The sequence below is a fragment of the Acomys minous genome, assembly GCF_964271855.1.
Source record: "Acomys minous genome assembly, chromosome: 5".
NCBI lineage: Eukaryota > Metazoa > Chordata > Mammalia > Rodentia > Muridae > Acomys > Acomys minous.
In genome coordinates this window covers 84048871-84074022 of record NC_140494.1, presented here as the reverse complement: position 1 = coordinate 84074022, position 25152 = coordinate 84048871, and the positions used below count along the sequence as shown (strand labels likewise).

General features: G+C 50.1%; 2 protein-coding genes across 13 annotated transcripts in view; both read right to left on the bottom strand.

The window, feature by feature from the left end:
* The window catches only part of DNM2 (dynamin 2), an 88993-nt gene extending 77839 nt beyond the window's left edge, over positions 1–11154 (bottom strand). For all 9 annotated transcript variants that reach the window (XM_084784158.1, XM_084784159.1, XM_084784160.1 and 6 more), the window contains exon 1: positions 10808–11154. In XM_084784158.1, the coding sequence (XP_084640284.1) occupies positions 10808–10968 (161 nt within the window). In that variant the 5' untranslated portion in view covers positions 10969–11154. The remainder of the gene's footprint in view (positions 1–10807) is intronic.
* A 4725-nt stretch (positions 11155–15879) lies between these two features.
* QTRT1 (queuine tRNA-ribosyltransferase catalytic subunit 1) lies at positions 15880–24538 on the bottom strand. 4 transcript variants are annotated; one of them, XM_084784171.1, is made up of 9 exons: positions 24262–24536; positions 24031–24099; positions 23804–23897; positions 19450–19644; positions 17244–17382; positions 16843–16918; positions 16594–16703; positions 16429–16516; positions 15880–16110 (listed from the first exon to the last, which is right to left on the bottom strand). In XM_084784171.1, the coding sequence occupies exons 1-9, from the start codon at positions 24502–24504 to the stop codon at positions 15958–15960; spliced, it is 1167 nt and encodes a 388-aa protein (XP_084640297.1). In that variant the 5' UTR covers positions 24505–24536; the 3' UTR covers positions 15880–15957. The 4 variants fall into 4 exon arrangements, with proteins under 4 accessions (XP_084640297.1, XP_084640296.1, XP_084640298.1 ...); XM_084784170.1 differs by having other exon boundaries at positions 23804–23942; positions 24262–24535; XM_084784172.1 differs by having other exon boundaries at positions 23804–23942; positions 24364–24535.
* Positions 24539–25152: the final 614 nt, after the last annotated feature.

Below are 25152 nucleotides of genomic sequence, written 5' to 3'. Positions count from 1 at the left end.
CAGGAGGCAGAGGCAGGCAGACCTCCGAGTTTGGAGCCAGCCTGGTCTACACTGGGAAAAACTGCCTCCAAGAACCAAAATAAATACATAAATAACTCTAATGTAATCTTAAAGCTTAAGTCTGTGGTAAAGCCCTAGAAGCTATGTCAAGTACCATAAAATTTTTTTTTAAATTGAAATCTGGTGTGATTGCACATGCCTATACTCCTAGCACTCAGGAGGTGGGAGCGGGAAGATCAAGCTACAAAGAAAGATCTTGTCTCAAACAAAGAAACAAAAACAAAAAACAAACCAGGCATGAAGCCCTACATAAACCACATAAACCAGGAATTGTGGTGTATACCTGTCATCCAAGCATGGATTATATGAAACTGTCAAACATTTTTTTTTTTAAACCTAGGCATGATTGCAGTTGTACAGGCCTACAATCCCAGCACTCAAGACTGAAGTAAGTTGTGGGGAAGGGAAGACCTGGTGTCTGTGACCTCAGCATAGGTAGGAGAGGGCAGGAAACACACAAGCAAAAGCCTCAGCTATGCATTTAACTCAGCTCAGGTCAGCAACATGGCCTGAGACCTCAAGAAACCTTCAAAAGATAAAAAGACTGTCTTCATCCTACACCACGGCAAAGCCCAGCTAAGCACCTCCCTAGAAAACAACTTATGCTCAACTCCTTGACAGTCTGTGCTAGACAGTGTCCCCTGGCAGTGCCACCAAGGCAGAAGCTGCAGAAGCCAGGCTTCCGCTTGGTTGAGGAGGAAGTAAGCATTGCAAAATGACAGCAACAGAGACCTACCCACAAGAGACAGCTGAGTGCAGACTCCAGACACTGGTCACGGTCTCCTAGCCTTGATCTCTGCCTGGCTTCACAGGGTAGCCACGGAAATCTTAGCAAACACGCAGTCCCTCTCAACACAGCGGCACACACGCGCAGTGCCAGGACTAATGGTGGATGCAGAAGGATCCAGCCTTCCCACTGGCAGGTTCCCTTCAGTTGGGGCTGCTGGGGGTAGGTATTTCAGGCCAAAAAGTTACCATCCTCTAGAACAGTTCTCAACCTGTGGGTTACAACCCATTTGGGAGGCCAAAAGACCCTTTCACAGGAATCACATATCAGATACTTGCATAACAGTTATTTACATTATAATTTATAACAGTAGCAAATTTACATTTATGAAGTAGCAATGAAAATAATTTTATGGCTGGGGGTCATCTTAGGAAGGTTGAGAAAGAAATATTGTTCTAGGAAGACTTCATCTACCAGTGCAGAAGACAGAAAGAAGTACCAGAGCCTGGACAGACAGAGCTGTGTACTGAGGCCACCTCTGGGGCTTTCAGTGGGGCTGGCCTGGCTGTGCCAGGGTGTGTCACTGGGCAAGCAGTGTCACACTAGGACAATGCCTGCCTGCTCTATAGCCCTGCACGTCTGGAGACATGTATTAAGGGCAGTCTCTGGGGTGCCTCCTTCTTCACCAGGCAATGGGGATGTTCCTAGATAGTGTTGCTTCCATACCTGTGGACCACAGACTCGACCGTTAGCATTTCCATAATAGCAAAACAAAACAAACAAACAAAAAAAAACAACCAAGCAGAGGGCCCAGGTGTAGTGACATCGCCTGTAATTCCAGCAACTGAGGCAAGAGCACTGCAACCTGAGCTGCATAGCAAAACTCTATGTCAATAAAACAAACTGTAGAGGCACCTCCATGAATAAAGCACTTGCTGGCCAAACTTGAATTCAATTTCCAAAACTGAGGGAAAAGCCTGGGCATGGCAGTATATGCCTGTAACCCTAATTCTGGAGGAGGGAGAAGGGCACAGACAGAACTGTACCTTGGCACCTGGAAAGTTTGCCAAAGCCTTTATCCCAGCTTAGGAAGAAGGCTGGAAAAGTCTAAGTTAGGGGGATCTATAGGCAAGCAAGCCTCACGGTAAGGCCCATGAGGGAAGGCCAAGGGGCTGCTTTCCTAATACCCACTCCAAACCCAGCATCATGGACAGTTCTTCGCCAAGGAGTTTTTACTGGGTGAGAGGGATCACACACAGGCTGCCAGGTAGGTAAGGCATATGGTATGAAGTCTGTAGCTAACCGCCCATTAAGGGTGCTTCTCTCTCTCTCTCCTTTCTTTCTTTTTCTTTTTTTCCTTTCTTTCTTTTTGGTTTTTTTGGGGTTTTTTGTTTGTTTGTTTTTGTTTTTGTTTTTTTGACACAAGAGTTTCTCTGTGTTATCTTGGCTGGCCTGGACTTACTTTGTAGACCAAGCTGGCCTCAAACTCACTGAGATCTGCCTGTCTCTGCCTCTGCCTCCCAAGTGCTGGAATTAAAGGCATGTGCCACCATGCCCAGCCACTACTGTCTCTCAATAGCATGATCACCTCAACTTCCCAGTGCTGGCCCAGCCCACCTCCACTCAACACACTACGGTGGTCAGGCTGCTCCAAGCTGCAACTGGAAACTACCATGGAAAGATTTCTAAGAGGTGTCCCTGCTCAATGGTTAAGTGCTTGCTACACAAGAGAGCCAGAGTTTGGATCCCTAGAACCACATAATGCTAAGTGAGTGTGGCAGCCCTTGCAATCCCAGCCTAGACAGACAAGACATTGGATCAATGCCCAGAACGAACTGGCTAGCTAGACTAGCTGTATCAGTGAGCTCTGGGTTTGATTGAAAATCCCTGCCACAGTGGATGCAGTGGGGAATTTACAACATCAACCTCAGGCCTCCTTGTGCACTCATTCTCACACATGCAAACACGCATATACACACATGCATACCACATACATCTAAAAAAATGAAAAGTTATTTTTGTGGACTTTGTTGTTAAACTATCTTTTCCTTTGGTTTGTCTGGGTTTGGTTGTTTTGTTTTGGTTTTGTTGTTGTTGTTTTGAGACAGGGAAGCCTTGGCTGTCCTGGACTCACACTGTAGACCAGGCTGGCCTGAAACTCACAGGGATCTGTGTTTGGACTAAAGGCATGTGCCACCATGCCTGGGTGGCTTGTCCGGGTTGTTTAAGACAGGTCTCCTGTGGCTCAGTCTGGCCTCCACTTGGCTGGGGAGAAGAGGCTATCCATGAACTTCTCTCCTCCTGCACCTCTCAGTGCTGAGACTACAGCAGCTTTTCTTGTTGTTATTGCTTTGGGTTTGCTTGTTTGTTTGTTTGTTTCCTGAGATAGGGTTTCACTCTGTAGGCCAGCCTAGCCTTGAATTTATGGTAATCCTCCAGCCTCAACCTTTCAAATGCTGGGATTACAGGGGTGAGCTATCACACTCAGCTTGGAAAACTAGTTGTTAACAACACAAACAAGGTGATCAGAGTTATCCAGGGTGGAGATAAGAGTCCGCCTGGGAACAGCAGGCTGACTCCACTGTGGAAGAGGTGCCCGATAGGACAGACTCCAGTGGCGGCCCGCATGAAGCTGGAAGAAGGGCAGGCTCCCACCAGTTCCTACTCTGCTCTGTCCTGAGTCCCATGTACCCCAGGCTATGCTAAATCTGCACAGGCAATCAGCTAACAGGTGTGTACAGGAGACGTGCCTGCCGTTCCCTGTCTCCAACTCAACTGAGGGGCAGCCACATGACAGCAGGCACTAAAACCAATCTCTCACTTCTGACTCCAAACTATCTATCTCCATACTGCTCATTCTTCCAGACTGTTCCTTGTTCGTGTACCTGCTCACCCATTTTCTTTTTAGTTGGGTCCAGGTCCCCGACAAGTCTCCAGCACCTGGCCCATTAGGCCCAACTTAAGGCTGGACAGTTAGGACACACACCTTACAACCTAAAAGGACCCTGGCCTTCATGACAAGCATTACTCTCCCTCTCTAGTCTCAGTTTCCCCACCTGTAGCTGAAGGTAGTAAAACAAGCAGCAACTGTCTCCCATGGGCTGGAGCGGGCCTCAGCTGGTGGAGTGGTTCAGGTGCTAGCATGCAGCAAGCCCTGGGTTCCATCCCAGCAAGGAAGAAACCAGAATGATGGCACATATCTGGAATTCCAGCAAATGGATACAGGAAGACTGGGAGTTCAAGGTCATCCTCAGATACTTGGGAAATTCCAGGCCAGCTTGGGCTACATGTGTGTCTTAAAAGAAACAAGAGAAGGATATGACTCAACACACATGAGCACATATTGCTCTTGCAGGGGGCTAGGGTTGAATTCTCAGTACCACATGGCAGTCCACACTGTCGGCAACTGAAGCTCCAGAGGGCCAACTCCCTCTGGCATTCAGGGGCAACACAGCTGTATGGTGCACATAAACTCATGTAAGCACACATGCATACACATAAAAAATAAGAACAAAGCAGATGTTAAAATAAAGAGAAACAGTAAGAAACAAAGACTAGAGGTAGAAGAAAGCAAGGGGAGGGGAGTTAGGATGGGTGGCACACACCTTTAATCTCAGCACTCAGGGAGCAGAGGCAGGCAGATCTCAGGGAGGCCAGCCTGGTCTACAAAGTGAGTTCACAGAGAAGCTGTCTTCAAAAACAAACAAATAAATATAAATAAGAGAAAGTGCTCGCCTATCCTCTGGCTAAAGCTGAGGGTGGCCCCACAGAAACCCCAGAATCACCGGGAAGCAGGAGTCTTTCTTGGTGCATCATCTGGCTCAGGAGGCACAACAGTGTCTTCCATTTGCTCAGCTTGCAGAGAGGCCATGAAGTAGCTCATTACTGACTGTATTTTCTCCAAAAGCGTTGACACTTTAATAAGGGCCTAATTACAGCCAGCACTTGGCCCCTCCCCTGTAAATTAGGGTTCAGCAGATGCCCAAGTTTCTCCCAGCAACCAAGGAGCCTGTCATTTCACCATTTGTATTCTAACCTGGCACAGCCTAGACCAGCTGCAACTCTGGGCAAATCCAAGTGTGAGGAGAGGAATGGGGTTCTCCCTTCGGTGACCAGCTATTACCCAGCTCTGGGAAATGCTCTCTGCTGAGTACAGTGTGGTGGTTCAGGCCTGCCACTGCAGCACTGGGAAAAGGGGGCCAAGGAATCACAAGCTTGGGGCCAGGCCGGGTTACATAGCAAAGACACTGTGTATTAAAAACAGAAGAAAAGCCAGGCGCAGTGGCACACACCAGTAATCCCAGCACTCGGGAGGCAGAGGGAGGCAAATCACCCTGAGTTTGAGGTCAGCCTAATCTACAGATTGAGTTCCTGGACAGCCAGGGCTACACAGAGAAACCTTGTCTCAAAAAAACAAAGAGATGGCTCAGTGGATAGAGACAGCTGCTGGCACACCTGGTGACCTGGGTTGGAGCTATGGGACCCACAAATAAGAAGGAGAGAAACAACTCCTGCAAGCTGTCCTCCGACCTCCACATGCACTGTGCCACACACAGATCCACCCAACGTCAACCTCTGATCTCCACAGCACATGAACACATGCACAAGTACCTGTACACACAGCCACCAGTGCCTACTGATGTGAGGAAAATGGGACCAGGCCCTGAATGGAATGGAAAACTGTCAATCAGGAGAGCAGAGCACTCTCAGCTACCCAAGCATCCAGTTAGTGACAGGGACAGGGCCTCCTGGCCACTTTCTCTCCCTGTTTCCTGCTGTCCAGGAAAAAGGAGGCCTGTGCAAAGCCCCACACAAACTCTTTTTAAACCTCATCTTTCAGTTCTAGCTTCCCGGCACCCTGGCTATTTCCACATCCTGGGATGCTTTTTCCAGCCTTTAGGACACCTCTCCCAGCTTCAGGCAGTCCCCTGTCCCAAGTCAAGAGTCAGCTGACTCCCCTGATAGTAGTAATCCTCACTTACTTGCTCTACTTCCCCCAGCACTGTTATCCCTCACACCAGCGCTTTTATCTAGTCTCTGCTGAAGGTTATTTGGCTCAAGGCCATATCCCTAGGCACATGGGACAGTTGTGCTAAGCACTGGGAAACACTGTCCAATGAGCACTCATTCAGCCTAAGGAAGAGCTATTGCTATCACAACCCACCAACTATTTATTTACTTAGGCAGGGTTTCCCTAGAGAGCCCAGACTAGCAAGCTTCCTGCCTCAGCCTGAGTGCTGGGGTTCTGGGCCTGAACCTGGAACTCCTGCTCTTTCTGCCTCCATGCCCCAGGTTTCTGTAATGCTGGGGGGTGGAATCTGGGGCTCCATTCATCCTAAGCACTATACCAACTGAGTGACAGCTTAAGTCTCTGTTTGTTTTTCTTTTTAATTTTTTGTTTTGTTTTTCCAAGACAAAGATTCTCTGTATAGTCTGGCTGTCCTGGACTCACTTTGTAGACCAGGCTGGCCTCAAACTCACATTGATGCACCTGCCTCTGCCTCCTGAGTGCTGGGATTAAAGGCGTGAGCCACCATACCTGGCCTAAAAAAACCCTATTATTTCAAACATTTTATTTATCCTCTTTGGGTCTGTGTCTATGCATGCATAAACCACACAGAAATTGCTTCTTTGCTTCTACCATTGGGTTTTGGGGATCAAACCTAGGTCATAAGCTTGGTGGCAAACCCTTTACCCATTGAGTCATCCTTGTCAGCCTGTTTGTAGGTCTTTTGTTTTGTTTTTCGAGACAGGGTTTCTCTGTGTAGCCTTGGCTGTCCTGGACCTGCTTTGTAGACCAGGCTGGCCTCGAACTCACAGCGATCCACCTGCCTCTGCCTCCCAAGTGCTGGGATTAAAGGCGTGCGCCACCACGCCCAGCTTCTGTTTGTACGTCTTACAGAGGTAGGATTCAGTCTCTTGCCAAAGGCCTCAGTGACATGCACAAGATGACTCCATAAGGTAGCAGGTCAAATACTCAACTGGAATGGTAGCCCCACTTCTTACTGAGGTAACAGACACTGAAAAGCAATCCACTCACAGGAAGGAGCCCAGCCTCAGCTTTCCAGCTGGAGCCCCAACTTTCTGGGCTCCTGTCCAAATGGGGGAAAAGGGGATGGGGGGGGGGGGGGGAATCCAGCTAGCCTCTCTCTGCCAGCCCCTCAGCTAAATAGCAAAGGTTAGGTAGGAACCAAGTGCTCCTGAGATCCACAAAACTATGGCTAGTGTACAAAGCTGGCCGGCCAAAGGTTTCAAATGCAAAAGCTTCCTAGAGTAGGAGCAGCCTTGGGTAGAGGACCCAGCAAGCTACCCATTAAGTCAGCTCACCCCCGCATGAGAGTCTTGGTCTTACTAATTTTTAACTTCTGGGAGCCTTAGCACATGATAGCAGGCACTCTACCACTGCCTTGTACTGCCCAAACTACATACAGCCCCATCTTACAGCAGAGAAAGATGAGAGGCTGCCTGGCTCACCACCATGCACAAAACTCTGGGTTCCATCCCCAGCACTACATAAACGCAAACCTGGTGGTGCACACCTGCTATGGCGGACCGCAGGAGGCGGAGGCGGAAGATCAGGAGTTCTAGGTTATCCTCAGCTACACAGTCATTTCAAAGCCAGCCGAGAATACATGAGTCCTGGGGTGGGGGATGGGGGTGGGGGTTGTTTGGTGTTAGGGAGCTAAGTTACTGCACGAGAATGAAGACCCAATCCTTGGCAAGCATGTAAAGAGCCAGGCATCATAATGCACACTTGCCATGCCAGCAGTGTGAAGCCTCAGACAGATCTAGCCCCTGGGTCTAGCTGGCCAGTCAGTCTAGACGAATCAGCAAGCTCTAAGTTCCAGTCAGAGACCACATCTAAAAAACAAAAATTAGAGCGGGTGCAGTGGCGCACGCCTTTAATCCCACCACTCGGGAGGCAGAGGCACGTGGATCTCTGAATTTGAGGCCAGCCTGGTCTACAAAGTGAGTCCAGGACAGCCAAGGCTACATAGAGAAACCCTGTCTCAGAAAACCAACAACAACTACAAAAACAAAAAAAAACATAAAGTAGATGGCTCCTAAGAAACCATGTGTGAGGCTGACCTCTGACCTCCATACACTCATTTGCAGACATGTGTACACAGACACACACAAAGGATACTGGGCCCAGAATGCCCAATCTACTTGGCTAAAGTCACACACACAGCCAGTCATGGTAGATCCATGCTTGGGGCCTCAGGCCTCCACACCATTATCGTTACTCTCTAGAATCTTCTGGGTATTTTCTGGCTCTGTAGAAATCTGGACTTCATGTGAGACCTGTTACACACATTTCAAGCCCTTAACCCCCAGGGCAAGCAATCTGCATGCAAGCCCCTGCAGGGGGCTGGCCCAACTGGGACATCCTAGAGTACAGCAGTGTTCTTAGAAAAATCCACGGCAGCACTGACAGGAAGCAGGCCGAGCTGTCCCCAGGTGCTGGGCTGGCCAGAGCCCTTGGCACACTCTCTCCTTTGCTCCTGGGTGCCAGCCAGATACCCACTGGACATTCAAGAACAGCAGAAGAAGGAAACACTCCCAGTTCTGACTCTATTTAGTCAAGTTCACAGCAGGAAATAGAGAGTAGCTCTGAGTGGGTCTCACCCAAAAGGGCCCCTCTAGGCTGCGCAGGCATGTTACTGCACTCTAGAACAAAAAGATTAATGCCAGACATAGTAGTGCATGCCTGTGATCCCGGCACTTGGAACATGGAAGCAGAAAGAGATTGCTACCATTTTGGGGCCAACCTGTGCTACACAGCAAGTTCCGCGTCAGACTAGACTACAATACGAGACTGTTTCAAAAAAAGTTTTAAAAAACCAGGAACGGTGCTATACACCTGTAATCTCAGCACGCAGGAGGAAGAAGCAGGTGGATCCCTGTGCATTCAAGGCCAGCCTTGTCTACATTGTGAGAATCTATCTAAAAAATTAATTAGCAGTCAGGCTGTGGTGGCGCACACCTTTAATCTCAGCCCTCAGGAGGCAAAAGCAGGTACACCTCTGTGAGTTTGAGGCCAGCCTGGACTACAAAGGGCTTCAGGACAGCCAAGGCTCTGTTACACAGAGATACACTATCTTAAAAATCTAAAAACCAAAAATAAATAAATATGTACCCATATACATAAAAAAATTAATTCAGTACCTAAAAGCCACAGTCATAGAAAGGTCTGAGGCAGTCAAAGAGAACATAAATGGTAATAATATTTGTTATCAGTTTGGTGCTGGGGACTGGCCTCAGGGCCTTCCTCATGCTAGGCAAGTGCTCTGTCTGAGCTACACTGACAGCCAGCCCTCTTGTGGCTTTTTTTTTTTTTTTTTTTGAGACAAGGACTAACAATGGAGCCCAGGGTGACCTCAAACTCAAGCAATCTCCTGCCTCAGACTCTGGGGCACCTAAGATCACAGGTGCACCTAATTCAGCCTAAAGCAATACTCTTAACATCCCAGTTCCTGCACCCTTGCCTCAATCCTTACGTTGTTTGAGACAAGGTCTCACTATGTAGTAGACCTGGCTGCCCTAGAACCCTCTATGTAGAGTAAGATAACCTCAAATTCAGAGATGCTCCTGCCTCCATGATGTGTGTGTGTGTGTGTGTGTGTTCCAATGCTAGGGTGAGGCAGAGGAAGGTAGGTCACTGGAGCTCACTGGCCAGCCACGCTAGCCTATGAGTGAGCTTTCAGGCTCAGTGTGAGAGCAGGTCTCACAAATTTAGGATGGAAGGTCACTGATATGGCTCAGCGGATAAAGGGGCTTGCCATATAAGCCTGATGACTTGAGTTTGATCCCCAGGACCCACATGAATGTAGAGGGACCTCACAAAGATGATGTGCTCTGACTTCCCCAAGTGCACCGTGGCACACACTGGAACACACACACTGGGACACACACACATGATAATGTCCACAATAAAGCAAATGTTATCACTTGGGCACACGACGTAGCATGTACATGGAACACTTCCTGGAATGGAGAAGTGGTGCTGTGTAAGAGGCAGAGGGGGAGGGGACAGGAGTAAATCAACATCCCTCCTTCACTCACTTCCTGGATTCTAGAAACAGCTGCAAGTGGAATTTGCCCACTGGACAGATGGAACAAGCTGAGGCTCCCAGAGCTGTCTGGAGGGCATTCCAAGCGGGAAGCTTTAGCTGAAGAGCTAGCTAGTAGGGCCAGGAAAAAAGCCTGAGGAATGTTTCTTCCCAAGTCTCCCACTTTCTGTCACTCAGAAAGGCTGGGACAGGCAGGGCTGCCTGGGTGGTAAAGAACCGCAGGGTGGACAGACTAATGGATGGATTCACTTGGAAGACAGGAGCCAGTCAGCCCAAGAGACCGAGATAACAGAGGCCCCTGAAGTTCAAGCACTCAGATAGCAGAGGTCAACTCGGGTAGGCAATGGGCACAGATGGGCACTTGCACACAAGAGGTCACCCTAAACAGCTAGCCAGACAACAGTGGACTTGTGGATGGGTCTAGACAGATGGGGCAACCAAATGGTCCTGGTCGGACGCCTGTCCAGAACGGATAAACTGCTAACCAGACAGTTGAGAAGGCTCTGGATAAACACTCGGCCAGAAGACCCTAGGGGTCATCTTCCATGGCTAGCTGGGTGGCAAATGCTATCTTCAGCAGCACACATACCAAGATATTCAGGTAGCAAGAGAAAAGAGGAGGGGATCTATCCTGGATCACAGGCAAAAGCAATTGTCAGAGCTCCCCCAGCAATAGCCAGGACTAGATGCACCAAGAGGAAGAGGTGTCTGCATTGACTGTCTTGCCCAAACCTCACCATCACCGACCAGTCCCCGGCCTGGGTCTGCATCTCCAAGTCCCTGCGGAAAGCCATGGAGACTCTTGCCACAGACCTTCCCCACTGCCACCGGTCCTGCGGCGTCCGCGAGCCACAGTTCCGCCATTCCCCGCCCGCCCTCCGCGCCCTAGGCCGCCGCCCGCCCTCCCCGCCGGAGCCCCAGAACCGCCGCCGGCGCGCTCGCTCACCGGCCCACGAAGTTCTCGAGCACCGAACTCTTGCCGGCGCTCTGGCCGCCCACCACGGCGATCTGCGGCAGGTCCAGGTGGCAGCTCTGGCCGATGGAGCTGAAGGCGTCCTGCAGCTTGTTAACCAGCGGGATGAGCTCTTCCATCCCGCGGTTGCCCATGGTGCCTGCCTCCGCCCCGCGGCACCCCGGCTACGACTCGCGGCTCCGAGGCGTCTGTAGTCGTTGCTTCCTCCTGCTCGGCTCTGCTAGCCCGCCCGGGCTCCCCTTCGCCGCGACGCCCGCTCCCGGCTCGGCCTCACAGTCGCCGCCTCATCCGGTTCTCAGGCGACACCCGACCCGAGCGACCTCCCTTCCCGGCCTCCGGGGCAGAGCCCGTAGCCCCAATGCTGCTTCCAATTGGTCAAGAACACTGCCACTCAAGAACACGAGCCAATAAAAAAGGCACGAGGAAGGGCTAACCTCACTAGTTCATTGGGTGATGAAACTGTCATTCTTATGTGAAAGCCAATAGAAGTGGAAAGCAGGTTGTCAGGACGGGGAGGCGGGGTCTCGCCGGGGCCTCCGCTCACTAGGTTGATTCAGGTTGGCTTATTGGTCGCAGGAAACGCCAGCCTGCCAATGGTGTAAACGAATCGATCCTTAAAACATTTGATTGTCATTTTACACTAGTTAGTTCCGTAAAAAATTCTCATTGGTTGATATAAATATCACTTCCCTCCTCCAACCAATAAGAGAAAAGAGAGCCGCAATCTTTTTGTGCAGTTTCTGTACCAAATGCTGGCTACAAATTCTCAGTGATCCTCCTGCCTCAGCCTCCTTCCTGCTAGGGTTACACGATACTAGCTTCCCAGTCCCGATTCTCATCGACAACTGTGTCATAGAAATTCTCCCCAGGTTTCCTGGTATTTGTTGCCAATTTATGATATTATTTTTAAGCAGAGTGCTACAGTACTCAGGGAAGCACACCTTGTGACAGGGTTCAGTGATTGTCAAAGCTGCGTTTCTAGGCTGTAGTGAAAACTTGTGTTTTAGAAAGCATCGCAGGCCGGGCGTGGTGGCGCACGCCTTTAATCCCAGCACTTGGGAGGCAGAGGCAGGCGGATCGCTGTGAGTTCGAGACCAGCCTGGTCTACAAAGAGCGTCTAGGACAGCCAAGGCTACACAGAGAGACCCTGTCTCGAAAAACCACACACACACACACACACACACACACACTGAGTTTGGTTTCCAGTACCAGCCTGACTAAGTACTTCCAGTTCTAGAAATCTGACATCCTCTTTTGACCTCCACTAGGATCAGACACAAGCATGATGCACGTGCCTACATGCAGGGAAAATCAACCATGTACATAAAAAAGTAATTTATGTAAATAATCTTAAATTTTACATAAAAAAAAAACATTTAAGTTTTTAGAGACTTATTTCTATACGTGCCTGGTACCCACAGAAGTCAGGAAGCATCAGATCCCCTACACTGGAACCCTGGATGGTGGAGAACCACGGCGTAGGTGCTGGGAACCAAACAACAACCGTTTCCTACCTGCTGAGCTACTCAAGCCCAAACTTTACTTTTACCTGTGTGGTGTTGGTGTTTCACCTACATGTATGTTTTCTTCACCACACTAGTGCAGGACCCAAGACTAGAAGAGGGTATCAGATACCCCGCAAACTGGAGTTACAGTTGTAAGCTGCCGTGTGGGGGCTGAGAATTGAACGCTGGTCCTCTGCCAGAACAGGTGCTCTAAACTGCGGAGCCCCCTTCTTCTCTTTTCATTATGTATGTTTATGCTGCATGTGTGATAGGCATATGAGACAGGAAGAGGGCATGAGATCCCTAAGCAAGAGTTAGAGCAGCTGTCAGCCACCTGACTGTGGGTACTGGAGTCACCTCCAGGCCTCGTTTGTTTTTTTTCCTCACCTGTGTGCCTGCAGTACACTGCCTGTGTGTGTGCACGTGGAAGTCAGAGTGTCACATTAGGCATTGCCATCTCTCACGGAGCCTGGAGCTGGTCAGTTCAGCTGGGCCGGCTGCTGACTCACCCTCTCAGAGCTCGAATTACACATGCTCACCACCATGCTTGGGTCTTCTTCCTGGGTTCCCCATCCACCCATCCCCAGGGACCAATATTCCAGTTGTTCCCGTTTCTTCAACTTTACTATATCCTAGATTTTTTTTTTTAAGATGTATTTTTATTTATTATGTATACAGTGTTCTGTATGCATGTAGACCTGCAAGCCAGAAGAGGGCACCAGATCTCATTATAGATGGTTGTGAGCCACCATGTGGTTGCTGGGAACTGAACTGGGGGCCTTTGGAAGAGCAGGCAGTGCTCTTAACCTCCGAGCCATCTCTCCAGCCCTAGATCTTTTCTTAAAATATGGAACACTTCATGAATTTGCGTGTCTTCCTTGCACAGGGGCCATGCTAATCTCTGTATGTTCTAATTTTAGTATACGGGTTGCAGAAGTGAGCACTATCCCAGATCGTTTTCACTGCCCCAGTGCAATCTGAGGACCCACTCCCCAGTGCACGAATGGAAGGACTCTATTTTGCAGGCAACATTGGGGGATCTGGGAAGTGCGTCTTGGGGAGGGAGGAATGGCAGCGTTTGCTTTCAATGGCGCCTCATTGGCTATGGTTGGCCCTGAGTTTAGATCTACCTGTAACTCTGAAGTGTGCCGGGACCACAGGTAGGAGCCATCACACCTGGCTTATTAGAAACAAGGAGCTCTTTGATGTGCCAGGGTCCCCTACATATTTGTTTCCTTTTGGGGGGGGATTTTGCTTGTTGACTTGAGACAAAGTCTGTATGGCTCAGGCTAACTGTTATGTACTATGTATCCCAAGCTGGCCTGCAACTCCCAATCCTCCCGAATTTAGGGATTACAGCCATGTACCACCACGCCGGGCCGGCACTGTTAATCAGTAGTGATTTGGTGCCTCTGTGTACAAATGTGCTTGAGTGGGGAGCCCAGTGAATAGGCTGGAGCAACGGACACTCTGGAAAGCAGCTGACAGGAGGTGGCACAGGGGTCATGCTGACGCTTCGAGAGAAGATGACAGCGGGAGACCCTTACCAAAAAAGAAAAGATAAAGAAAGAAACTCAGGGCATTAAAGCCCACCCTCTTTGCCTTATTGGCCCAAGGAATGAAGTGATATTTGTATGAGCCAAAGGGAAATTTTAGGGAGCTAGAAGCCGGACAAGGAATTGTCTAAGGAACACGCTTTAACCCCAGGTTCCAAACACATGGGGTTACAGTTGGCAGACATGGCGTTGCAGACGTCATCAGGACTGGAGGAACGCGGAGACGCACACGAATCGTCCACACTGTGAGCTGGCTGAGTGTCATATGGAGACTATAAGAAAAAAGCATATGGGGGCTGGAGAGATGGCTCAGAGGTTAAGAGCACGGTCTGTTCTTTCACAGGTCCTAAGATCAATTTCCAGCAATCACATGGTGGCTCCCAACCATCTATAGTGAGATCTGGTGCCCTCTTCTGGTGTGCAGGCACACATGGGGGCAGAATACTGTATAAATAATAAATAAATCAAATCTTTTTTTTTTTTTTTTTTTTTTTGGTTTTTCGAGACAGGGTTTCTCTATGTAGCCTTGGCCATCCTGGACTCACTTTGTAGACCAGGCTGGCCTCGAACTCACAGCAATCCACCTGCCTCTGCCTCCCGAGTGCTGGGATTAAAGGCATGCGCCACCACGCCCGGCCAAATCTTTTTTAAAAAAAGAAAAAGTATAGGGTTGGGGTGTGACTCAAATGGAAACAGCGCTTCTCTAGGATGCCTTGGGATCCATCCCTAGCATGTGAGCCAGGTATCCAACAGGATGAGAGTCAAGGTCATTCTAAAAAATATAACAAGTTTGGGGCTGGAGAGATAGCTCAGAGGTTAAGGGCACTGACTGTTCTTCCAGAGGTCCTGAGTTCAATTCCCAGCAACCACATGGTGGCTCATAGACATCTATAATGTGATCTGATGCCCTCTTCTGGCATGCAGGTGTACATGCAGGCAGGGCACTGTATACATACTAATAAATAAATGTTTTTAAAAATATATCTATAGATATAGATATAAAACAAACTTGAGGCTAGCCTGGGCCACCAGAGACCCTCTCTCAAAATAAATAAATAAATAAATAAATAAATAAATAAATAAATAAATGTAAAATGGGCTTGGCAGTGGTGGCACATGCCTTTAATCACTCAGGAAGGCAGAGGCAGGTGGATCTCTGTGAGTCCAAGACAGCCAAGGCTACTCAGAGAAACCTGTCTCAAAAACAAAACAAAACAAAAAAGTCAAATGGTATCTGGAGGATGGCTCATGTCTTAGATCCCAGGCCTGGGGAGGAAGAGACAGGCATAGCTCTGTGAGTTCAGGATGAACCTGGTTTACAGTAAGAGTTGGAGGCTTAGCTGGGACAAGCTAAAGAGCAGACAGTGGCAGAGGAGCTAGAACAGAGATGAGGGGTAGAGCGGATGTCAAGTGTGAAAGGCCTGGAGTTTGGTCCCTGTCACCTGTCATGGTGTGGTCATCTGACAATTCACATCTGTTATCAACAAGAGTGTGGAGAGCTATATGAGGAGCCAAGCTTGTGCCTCCAGGCTTAAGTCTAGAGCAGAAAGGCAAGCTGCACTCCCTATTGGTGACCTTGGGCAAAGTTACTCCCCCTGCCTGGGCCAGCTATTGAAATGGCAACCAGGGGAGAATAATGTCTTCCAGGGTAGCTGGGAGCTCCTGACCTCAAGAGCCCTAGTCTGCGATTACAGACGAAACAGGCGGGCTGTGCCCAGTGGTTCCCAGCTACCATGCTGCTGCTGTGGTTACTTTTTTCAAAATTTGTTCTGAGAAAGGGTCTTCCTCTCTTCCCCAGGCTGACTATGAAAACCAAGCTGGCAGCTCTCCTCCAACTCCTGCCTTTCCAGAGCTGGGAGCACTCAGGGCCGATCACAGGACCCACCCCACTCCCTGCTACTTCTTACTGAGAAGCGAGATATACCGAGACGCCCCAGACAGGCCACCGCCCCAAGAAGACACAAGATCTTAGAGGAAAACAAAATCAGTAACAAAATCTTCTTTAAAAAAAAAGAATCCTTCAGTAGACCCCATACCCCAGCGTCCCTCCCCAGCAACCAGGTTATGTGAATGTGATTCCCACAGAGGCCAGAGCTTCCACGGCCCAGGCAGGACAGAGGCTGTGGTCACCATACATGGTGCGCATGAAGTTTCGCACGAACTCAGGAAAGCGCTGCTCCAAGATGCTGCTTCGCAGGTCAGTCAGGAGCTGCAGCTGAAGGGCAGGGACACTGGTATCAGCTTGGGTGTGGGCCACCAGCAGTCCCAGCAGCACCCCAAGGTACTACTTGTCCTGCCCCGTCACCATCCGCCCCTCCCCGCCCCCCCCCCCGCCCCAGCCCTGATGCCCCGCCCCCAACCCACTCCAACCCACTCACACCCTGATGCCCCGCCCCCAACCCACTCCAACCCACCCACACCCTGATGCCCCGCCCCAATCCACTCCAACCCACCCACACCCTGATGCCCCGCCCCCAACCCACTCCAACCCACCCACACCCTGATGCCCCGCCCCACACCCAGCCCAGGCCACCTGATAGGCAATGTTGTGCACAGTGAGGTGGTGCAGAGCTGCAGTGTTGTCACTGTGCAGGAGGGCGTGCAGGAAGGCTCGGCTATGCCTGTGGGTTACATAGTAGGTGGCTTACACACAGCCAGACACCTCTGCCCTCTCCAGTCCCCAACTTCCATGACCTACTTCCGACAGGTGGGACAGGGACACTCAGGATTTATGGGACTGAAATCTTTGGCATACTGCTGCTTCTTCAACTGCAGGTTCCCAGTGGGAACAAGGGCGGAGCCAAAGCGCTGGGGACAAGGAAGATCACATCACAACTGCAGGTTCCCAGTGGGCACAAGGGCGGAGCCAAAACACTGGGGGCAAGGATGGTCAAGATCACGAGGGGCAAGGGCTCCCAGCCCCTCCCGCTCCCTGCCCGGGCCTCACCGCTGTCCTCGTGGGGAATACACAGTCGAACATGTCACATCCAAGGGCCACACAGACCACCAAGTCAGTGGCATAGCTGGGGTGCAGCCATGAGAGGGAGAGGAGCAGAGAGTCAGCCTGAAAAGCGGGTTTGCCATGTCCCCTTCATCCCATGTGGACCTCTGATGACAGCCAAGTGTTCTCGTTTGGTCTGTTTTTGTATTGGGACTGTATTTCACATAGACCAGGCTAGCCCCGTACTCCCTACATAGCTGAGGATGCCCCCCAAACATTGCTGTGACCACTTCACTAGCTCCCCAGCAGTCTTTCCAAAAGGACCCACCAAAAGGGAATGGGGACCCCAGAGTCTGTTCCCCACAGCAGGGCTCAGGGTTCATCCTCCTCTGCCCCAACATACATACCCAACCCCCATCAGGTAGCGTGGCTTGTCCTTGGGCAGCATGGAGGTGCTCAATGCCACCATCTTCCAGAACTGTGCCTTGCTCTCTCCCCCACTCAGCCCTCCAATGGCGAAGCCAGGCACATCCCTCTTGGTCATTTCTGAAAGGACAGATGGCCCCAGTTTAAGAGGGTTTAAGATTTTGTGACAAAAGGTTAGAGTACTCCTTTTCCTTCCGTACAGCATAATTTGTCATAAAACAAGGCCACTCAGGAGGCTGAGGCTGGAGCATCAAGAGTTTGGCACCACCTTGGGCTACACAGTGAGTCCCAGACCAGCCTGGGTTACAGAAAAAGACAGGAAGAGGGTAGGGAAGCAATGGCTCAGTGGCTAGCTGCTCTCAGGGGAAGCAGGCTCAGATCTTAGCACCCACATGGCTTACAACACCTGTGATTCCTGTCCCAGGCCATCCACCCCCTCTTCTGGCCTTCTTGGCCTCTGCATACATGTGGTATACATACATGCAGGAAAACATTCATACACATAAAGTAAAAATAACTTTTGGGAGGCACAGTGGCACATGCCTTTCATTCCAGGGCAGCCAGAGCTGCTACAAGAGATCCTGTCTCAAAAATTAAATAGTTAATTTCAAAAGTTGTAAGAAACAGAGCCATAGCCAGGTGTGGTGGCGCACATCTGTGATCCCAGCACTCAGGGGCAGAGGCAGGTGGAGCTCTGGGTGTTCAAGGCCAGCCTGGTCTACAGAGTGAGTTCCAGGACAGCAAGAACTACACACAGAAATCCTGTCTCAGAGAAAGAAAAAGAGGGAGAAGGAGAGGGAGAAAAAGGAGGAGGAAGTGGAGGAAGGAAGGAGGAGGAGGAAAAACAACAAAAGAGAGGAATCTGTACCAGTTTCATCTTTATAGTCTCAAGGACTAGGATTATCAGTAGTTCAGATGTAGTAAACCCATTTTGGGCCCGGGGTGTAGCTCAGTGGTAGAGTGTTTGCCTAGCAGAGACTAGGCACTGGGTTCTATCACCAGAAAACATCCCCACAGAACAAATCCATTTTCCAATTATAGACTTTTTTTTTAAAGATGTATTTTTTTTTATTATGTATACAATGCACATTAGATCACATTATAGATGGCTATGACCCACCATGTGGTTGCTAGGAATTGAACTCAGGACCTCTGGAAGAGCAGTCAGTGCTCTTACCGCTGAGCCATCCCTCCGGCCCCTCCAATTATAGACTTTTCAATTCCAATGGGGGTTACCACCTAAAAGCCCTGCCACCCTTTGTCCTGACAGCCAGGTTCCTACAAGGAAGGGAAGGAAGGAAGGAAGCACAGGAAAATCCTTCTGTGTAGGGCGCTGCTGGGGACCTTGGCTGCCAGTGCACCGTCATCTATGGGTCCCAGGGATGGCAGTCTTGAGGATTGGCTGCGAGCTTCTTTATCCACTCAGGCAGCTCAGCGACCCGAGGCCCACACTCGCATGGCTGAAATCTACAGAGTCAGATTCGTTTCAGACTCCCACCACTTTTTAGAAACAAGGATCCAAAGCCAAAGTATGAATCCATCCCAGGAATCCCAGCACTCAGCAGCCTGAGGTGGGAGACTCAGGAATCCAAGGCCACCCTGAGCTACACAAGAACCAGCCTCACAAACACGGGAGGGGCTGTGACTAACATGTAAACGGCAGTCACCTGAGTGTGCTGAGGCATGCGGGGATCTTAGCAGTCACAAGTGGAGGTGGGGAGGATCAAAAGTATAAGACCATCCGCTGCTACGGAGGGAAGCCCAGGCCAGCCTAGGCGACATGAAAGCCTGTCATAAGTCAATGTAATATTTCAGTACATTTGTGAAATGAGCCAGCAAGATGGGGAAGGTAGTGGGTGCCAGGCCAGATGAATGGAGTCCCAGAACCCACACACATGGTGGGAGGAGAGAACTGACTCCCACAAGTTGTCCTCTGACTTCCATAATCAGAGAGAGAGAGAGAGAGAGAGAGAGAGAGAGAGAGAGAGAATTAGAAATTCTCATTAGAGAATTAGAATTAGAGTCCTAGCCCCAGTATTTGCATTTTCTAGCCCCACCCTACTAGGCGCTGCCTCAGGCCTTTGTCCCGAGCCACGTGCCAACTTGCACCTTTGCCAGTTAATGGCTATGGCCAGAGCATCATCCTGTGCCTGGACCAGCCCCACCCCTGCCAGTGCCTGACTCTACCTTTTAGGCAAGTGGTGCGGAGATCAGCATTCAGTCCGCCCTGGATGATGGCAAAGAGGTTCTGCTTGTCCTGATGCTGGTGGGCTGCGATGCACCTGTCCAGCCAGCGGACTGACCTGTGCATGGCCTCCTCCACTCGAGGGCCTGTCACCGTGCTGCTCACCACGTCGTCCAGCTGCATAATGATGTCCGAGCCTGAGGGTGACAGAACATACTGGTGAGGGACAGTGCACAGAGGACCCTCCTAGGTACCACCACCTCGAGGCTGTTCTCCAGTCCCCAGTCCTCCTGCCTCTACCCACACTGTGCCAAGCTTTACAAGGGACTATTGAAATTATGCTTCTGGAATCTGGGGCTATGGCTCAGGGAGTGCAGGACTGCAGAGTGGGTGTGGTGGCTCACGTGATTCCAGAATACTGATTGCTCTTGCAGAGAAGCTGGTTCAGTTCCCAGAACCCACTTGGCAGCTCACAGCCAGTGTCAGGGAATCTGATACCTCCTCCTCCTCCTTCTTCTAAGATTTATTAATTTATTATGCACACAGTGCACATTAGATCTCATTATAGATGGTTGGGAGCCACCATGTGGTTGCTGGGAATTGAACTCAGGACCCTTGGTTGGAAGAGCAGTAGGTGCTCTTAACCACGGAGCCATCTCTCCAGCCCCATGATGGCCTCCTCTAACCTCCATGTACACAGACATACATGCAGGCAAAAACACTTACATATATAAGACAAATAAAATAAAATACCCAACAAAAATAAATAAAATCTTTAAAAGTGTATTTTTAGAAAAACAGAGGCCAGGCGTGGTGGCGCACGCCTTTAATCCCAGCACTTGGGAGGCAGAGGCAAGCGGATCGATGTGAGTTTGAGGCCAGCCTGGTCTACAAAGCAAGTCCAGGGCAGCCAAGGCTACACAGAGAGACCCTGTCTCAAAAAAAAAAAAAAGAAAAGAAAAGAAAAACAGAATTCTCGGGGCAGTACACGTCTTTAATCCCAGCACTCAGAAGGCATAGGCAGGCGGATCTGAGTTCAAGGCCAGCATGGTCTACAGAGTGAGTTCCAGAACAGCCAGGAAGAGAGAGAGAGAGAGAGAGAGAGAGAGAGAGAGAGAGAGGGAGGAGGAGGATAGAATTTCTGTTTCAGACAAAATGGAAGCAAGGACAAGCACCAAGGCTGACCTCTGTGTCCTATGTTTGCCCTGTGGCACAAGAGCACACACCAAGATACAAGTAAACCATGGCACCTTCAGCATATTGCTCCCTGCTGACAATTATGAAACCCAAAAAAGTTTACAAAATCAGAGGTTTGGGGACCTGAGCATAGAACTGGCTTGGCATTGTGTGAGGACCTGGATTACGCCCCCAGGTGAGATAGACAAACTATCTCAGCCTAAAGCCATCTGAGAGGAAAGCCCCAGTTAGGGGATTCGTGGCCATATCTGTGAGAGACTGTCTTGGCTCATGATGGAATGTGAGAGGCCCCACCCTCCGAGAACAGTAGTCTCTAAGCAAATAAAGGAGCTCACTTTGGGCTGAGGGTTGGGCTCTGTGGTTAGGAGCACTCACTGTGGCTGGAGAGATGGCTCAGAGGTTAAGAGCACTGGCTACTCTTCTGAAGGTCCTGAGTTCAATTCCCTGCAGCCACATGGTGGTTCACAACCATCTATAATGGGAACTGGTGCCCTCTTCTGGCCCGCAGGTGTACATGCAGGCAGAAAACATAATAAATAAATAAATATATAATTCATTTTTTAAAGAAAGAAAAAAAAAAGAGCACTCACTGTTCTTTCAAAGGACCCACATTTGGTTCCCAGCACCCAGGTAAGTCAATACTGTCAGTAACTTCAGGTCTAGCAAATCTGGTCCCTCTGGCCTCCTGAGGCACTTCCACTCACATACACATTCTAACAGATAACGTAAAATAATAACAATAGATCTGAGGAGTTGCTGAAATAGGTCAGCATCCACTGTTCTTCTGAAGGTCCTGAGTTCAGTTCCCAGCACCCACCTGGCAGCTCACAACTGCCTGATGCTTTCTCCTGGTGTGCAGATGTACACGTATGTAGACAAAGTACCCATATATACAAATACATATTTTTTAAAATAGTAAAAATAAATCTGTAAACAAAATAGCTAGCCAAGCATTAGCCTGCATGCAAGCTAGTGAGCCGTGCCCCTCTACGGCTTCTGCTCCAGGAGCTTGCATTAACTTCCCGCAATGAGCAGCTGTGACCTGAAAGGCCAAGCCCGATAAAAATAAACCCTTTCCTCTTTGACTTGCTTTGGTCATACTGTGTTATCACAGGGACAGAAAGAAACTAAAACACAGACAGAGGGCTTCTGATCAAAAGCAGACCCACTGGGAAGAAGTCAAGGCCAGGCTGGGCAACCAAGTTACACTGCTTCTTAACAAATAAAAACAAAAGCAAAGCCGGGTGTGGCTGAGAATGCCTATAACCCTGGCTGGAAACAAGAGGGTCATGAGGTTCAGTGCAGCCAGCCAGCACAGCAGAGAGGGAGCCTGTGTCTAAAAGAAAGATACAGGGCCATGGCTCAATGGTAGAGCTCCAGCCTAGAACCCCCCAGGGAAGAGTTAGGGTATGGCTCAACAGCAGATCCTCAGCCTTGAACACCTTCACTGAGGTACTGTAACATGAAATAAGCCCCTCCCAGCCCAAGTTGTCAGGCATTATCATAGCAATAGAAAGCCAGCTGGCAGGCGTGGTGGTGCACGCCTTTAACTAAAAAACAACAACAACAACAAAGAAAGCTAGTGAAGCCAGGGGTGGGAGGGGTGGGGGTGGGTGGGAGGGGTGGGGGGGGTGGGGGGGGGGTGGCGCACGCCTTTAATCCCAGCACTTGGGAGGCAGAGGCAAGTGGATCGCTGTGAGTTCGAGGCCAGCCTGGACAACAAAGTGAATCCAGGACAGTCAAGGCTAACTACACAGAGAAACCCTGTCTCGAAAAACAAACCAAAAAAAAAAATTAAAAAAAGAAAGAAAGCTAGTGAAGCATTCCAAAGGAACAGCCTTGTCCTGTCAGAGACCACGCCTAGCACCTGAGAGACCCTGGTTTCCATCCCAGCACCACACACAACCCCCACCTCCCCACCTTCCTACTTCTATGTGCACAAGTGGGAGGAGTCAGAGTTCTGTGGGAGGAGTCACAGTTCACATTCTGAGGCTCCAGCATCTCTTACAACGTAAACTGTTCTGGGCTGTAGATGCAGCTCAGTGAGCAGAGTGCTTGTGCACTTACGTGCCAAAGGCCCTGGGTCTCAGTATAAAAATGGGCATGACGGCACTGGGCTATAATCCCACCACTCCGGAGGAGGAGGAGGAGGATCAGGACTCAAAGTCAACCTCAGTTCAAGAGGGAATGAGTTCTAAGTCAGCCTAGACTCTGCAGGACTCTGTCTCAAAAATAAAATAAAATAAGCTATATGGATGGAAATAAGAGGGCCAAAGAGGGCTGGAGCGATGGCACAGTGGTTAAGAGCGCCACCTGCTCTTCTCTTGTTGCCATCATTATTTCATTAAATCCAATTAGTTACAAAGAACAGAAACAGCTAGGTGTGGTGACACCCATCTTTAACCCCAGCACCCTGGAAGCAGAGGCAGGTATAGCTCTCTCTGTGAGACCTAGTCTACCAGTCTACAAGGCAAGTTACGGACCAGCCAAGGCTACATAGTGAGACCCTGTCCAAAATAATACTAAATACACAACAACATACATACATATACACATATAAAAGAAAAAGAAACCAACAAATAATAAAGAGAAAACTCCATATCTAGCACTGTGCTTACACTACTGACATCACTTCTTACACTTTTTTTTTTTTTTGTCTCCAGAGTCAGGAGATCCAAACAGATTCTTTTTTTTTTTTTTAAGATTTATTTATTATTATGTATACGGAGCTCTGTCTGCATGTACACCTGCAGGCCAGAGGAGGGCATCAGATCACATTATAGATGGTTGTGAGCCACCATGTGGTTGCTGGGAATTGAACTCAGGACCTCTGGAAGTGCTCTTAACCGCTGAGCCATCTCTCCAGCCCCTCCAAAAAGATTCTTATTGTGAGGCCAAGGAGGCCTGGAAATCGCAACAATCTTCCTGCTAGGCAGACTCGACATGCATATGTTTTCTTCTGTTCTATTTGCTGTGCTGGGGATCTAGAGCTCTAATAAACTGAGGCACATGGCCAGCACAGGACCTATTCTTTATTCATATTTTAGTTGTGTGAGTAAATCCAAATTTTAGGCATCCCAAACCACACGCAGCGCCTGAGGCCCTGTCTGTCAAAAGCTACAGACAAGTTGAAGGCACTGTGACCCAGGGTTCTCTTACCCAGAGCGTTCTGGATTTCCACGGACCTCTCTGGGCTCAGAAGTGTCTCTTCTCCATCGTATGGCGAGCGGAAGCGGACGCCCTCCTCCGTCACCTCGGACAGGGAGAAGAGGGACACCATCTGGAAGCCGCCACTATCCTGGGGAGACCCCGCCCCGAAGCTGTCAGATGTTGATTGGGGACCTCTCACTCCCACGCGGCGCCCGAGGGCGGCAACCCCAACTCACCGTCAGCAGATTGTGCGGCCAATTCATGAAGCCGTGAAGACCTTGGGCTTTCTGGATCAGCTCCGGACCCTGACATGCGGGAAGAACGTGCCGAGTTAGGCGATAGCCCGCAACTCTATCGCCAGGCCTGGGTGAGCCGGACCGCGGGCAGCATTAGTCCGCTGACTTTTTCCGAGGCGTGTCTCCGCCTGGCTGCCCTCTCGCCGCCCTCCCCCGATCGAATCCACCCACCGGCCTCAGCCCCAGATGGTAGGTGTTGCCCAAGCATATGCGGCAGCCCAGCGAGTCCAGTTGCTCCGCCGTGATACCCTTCATGGTGGCCTGTGTACCCACAGGCATGAACACAGGGGTGGCCACAGTTCCATGCGGTAGCCGCAGCTCACCCGCCCGGGCTCTGGAGCGACTGCACTCAGCCACCAGACGCAAGATTCTTGGATAGGACTCGCGCGAGCTTGGGGCTCCTACTGCCGCCATTTTCACTGCCGGAACCACGTGGGCTGAAACCACAGTGGGCAGCGCCATGTTGCCCTGAATCACGTGACCTGGGAACGCTAGGGAACCATGACAACTGATGCCTACACCCTCTTTCTTGGGTGCGCTACATCCAGAACCCTTTTGCTCGTTCTCTCTCTCTCTCTCTCTGTCATATATATATTTTTTTATTGGGGGGGGGGTTCTGTGTTAGCCTTGGCTGTCCTGGAATTGCTTTGTAGACCAGGCTGGCCTTGGACTCACAGCGATCAGTCTGCCTCTGCCTCCCGGGATTAAAGACGTGTGCTACCACGTCCGGCTCTATAATGAAGACCGTTTAAAGTCCAGTGCCATGGCTCGCCAAAAAGCCGAGTGAAGATACATGACGCTCCAAGCCAATGACCTGAGTCTCTGAGACCTGATTCCTGCAAATTCTCATGGGCAGACACACTGTAAATGTAAAACACACCAAGGCCTGTACCCCCCCTTCTCTCTCCTGTGTAGCCTTGGGCTGTCTTAGATTCGCTTTGTAGACCAGGCTGGCCACGAACTCACAGCAATCCGCCTGCCTCTGCCTCCTTGAGTGTTGGGATTACAGGCTTGCACCACTGCAGCCTGCAAAGCACGTTTTTCTACTGTATAAAATACAGC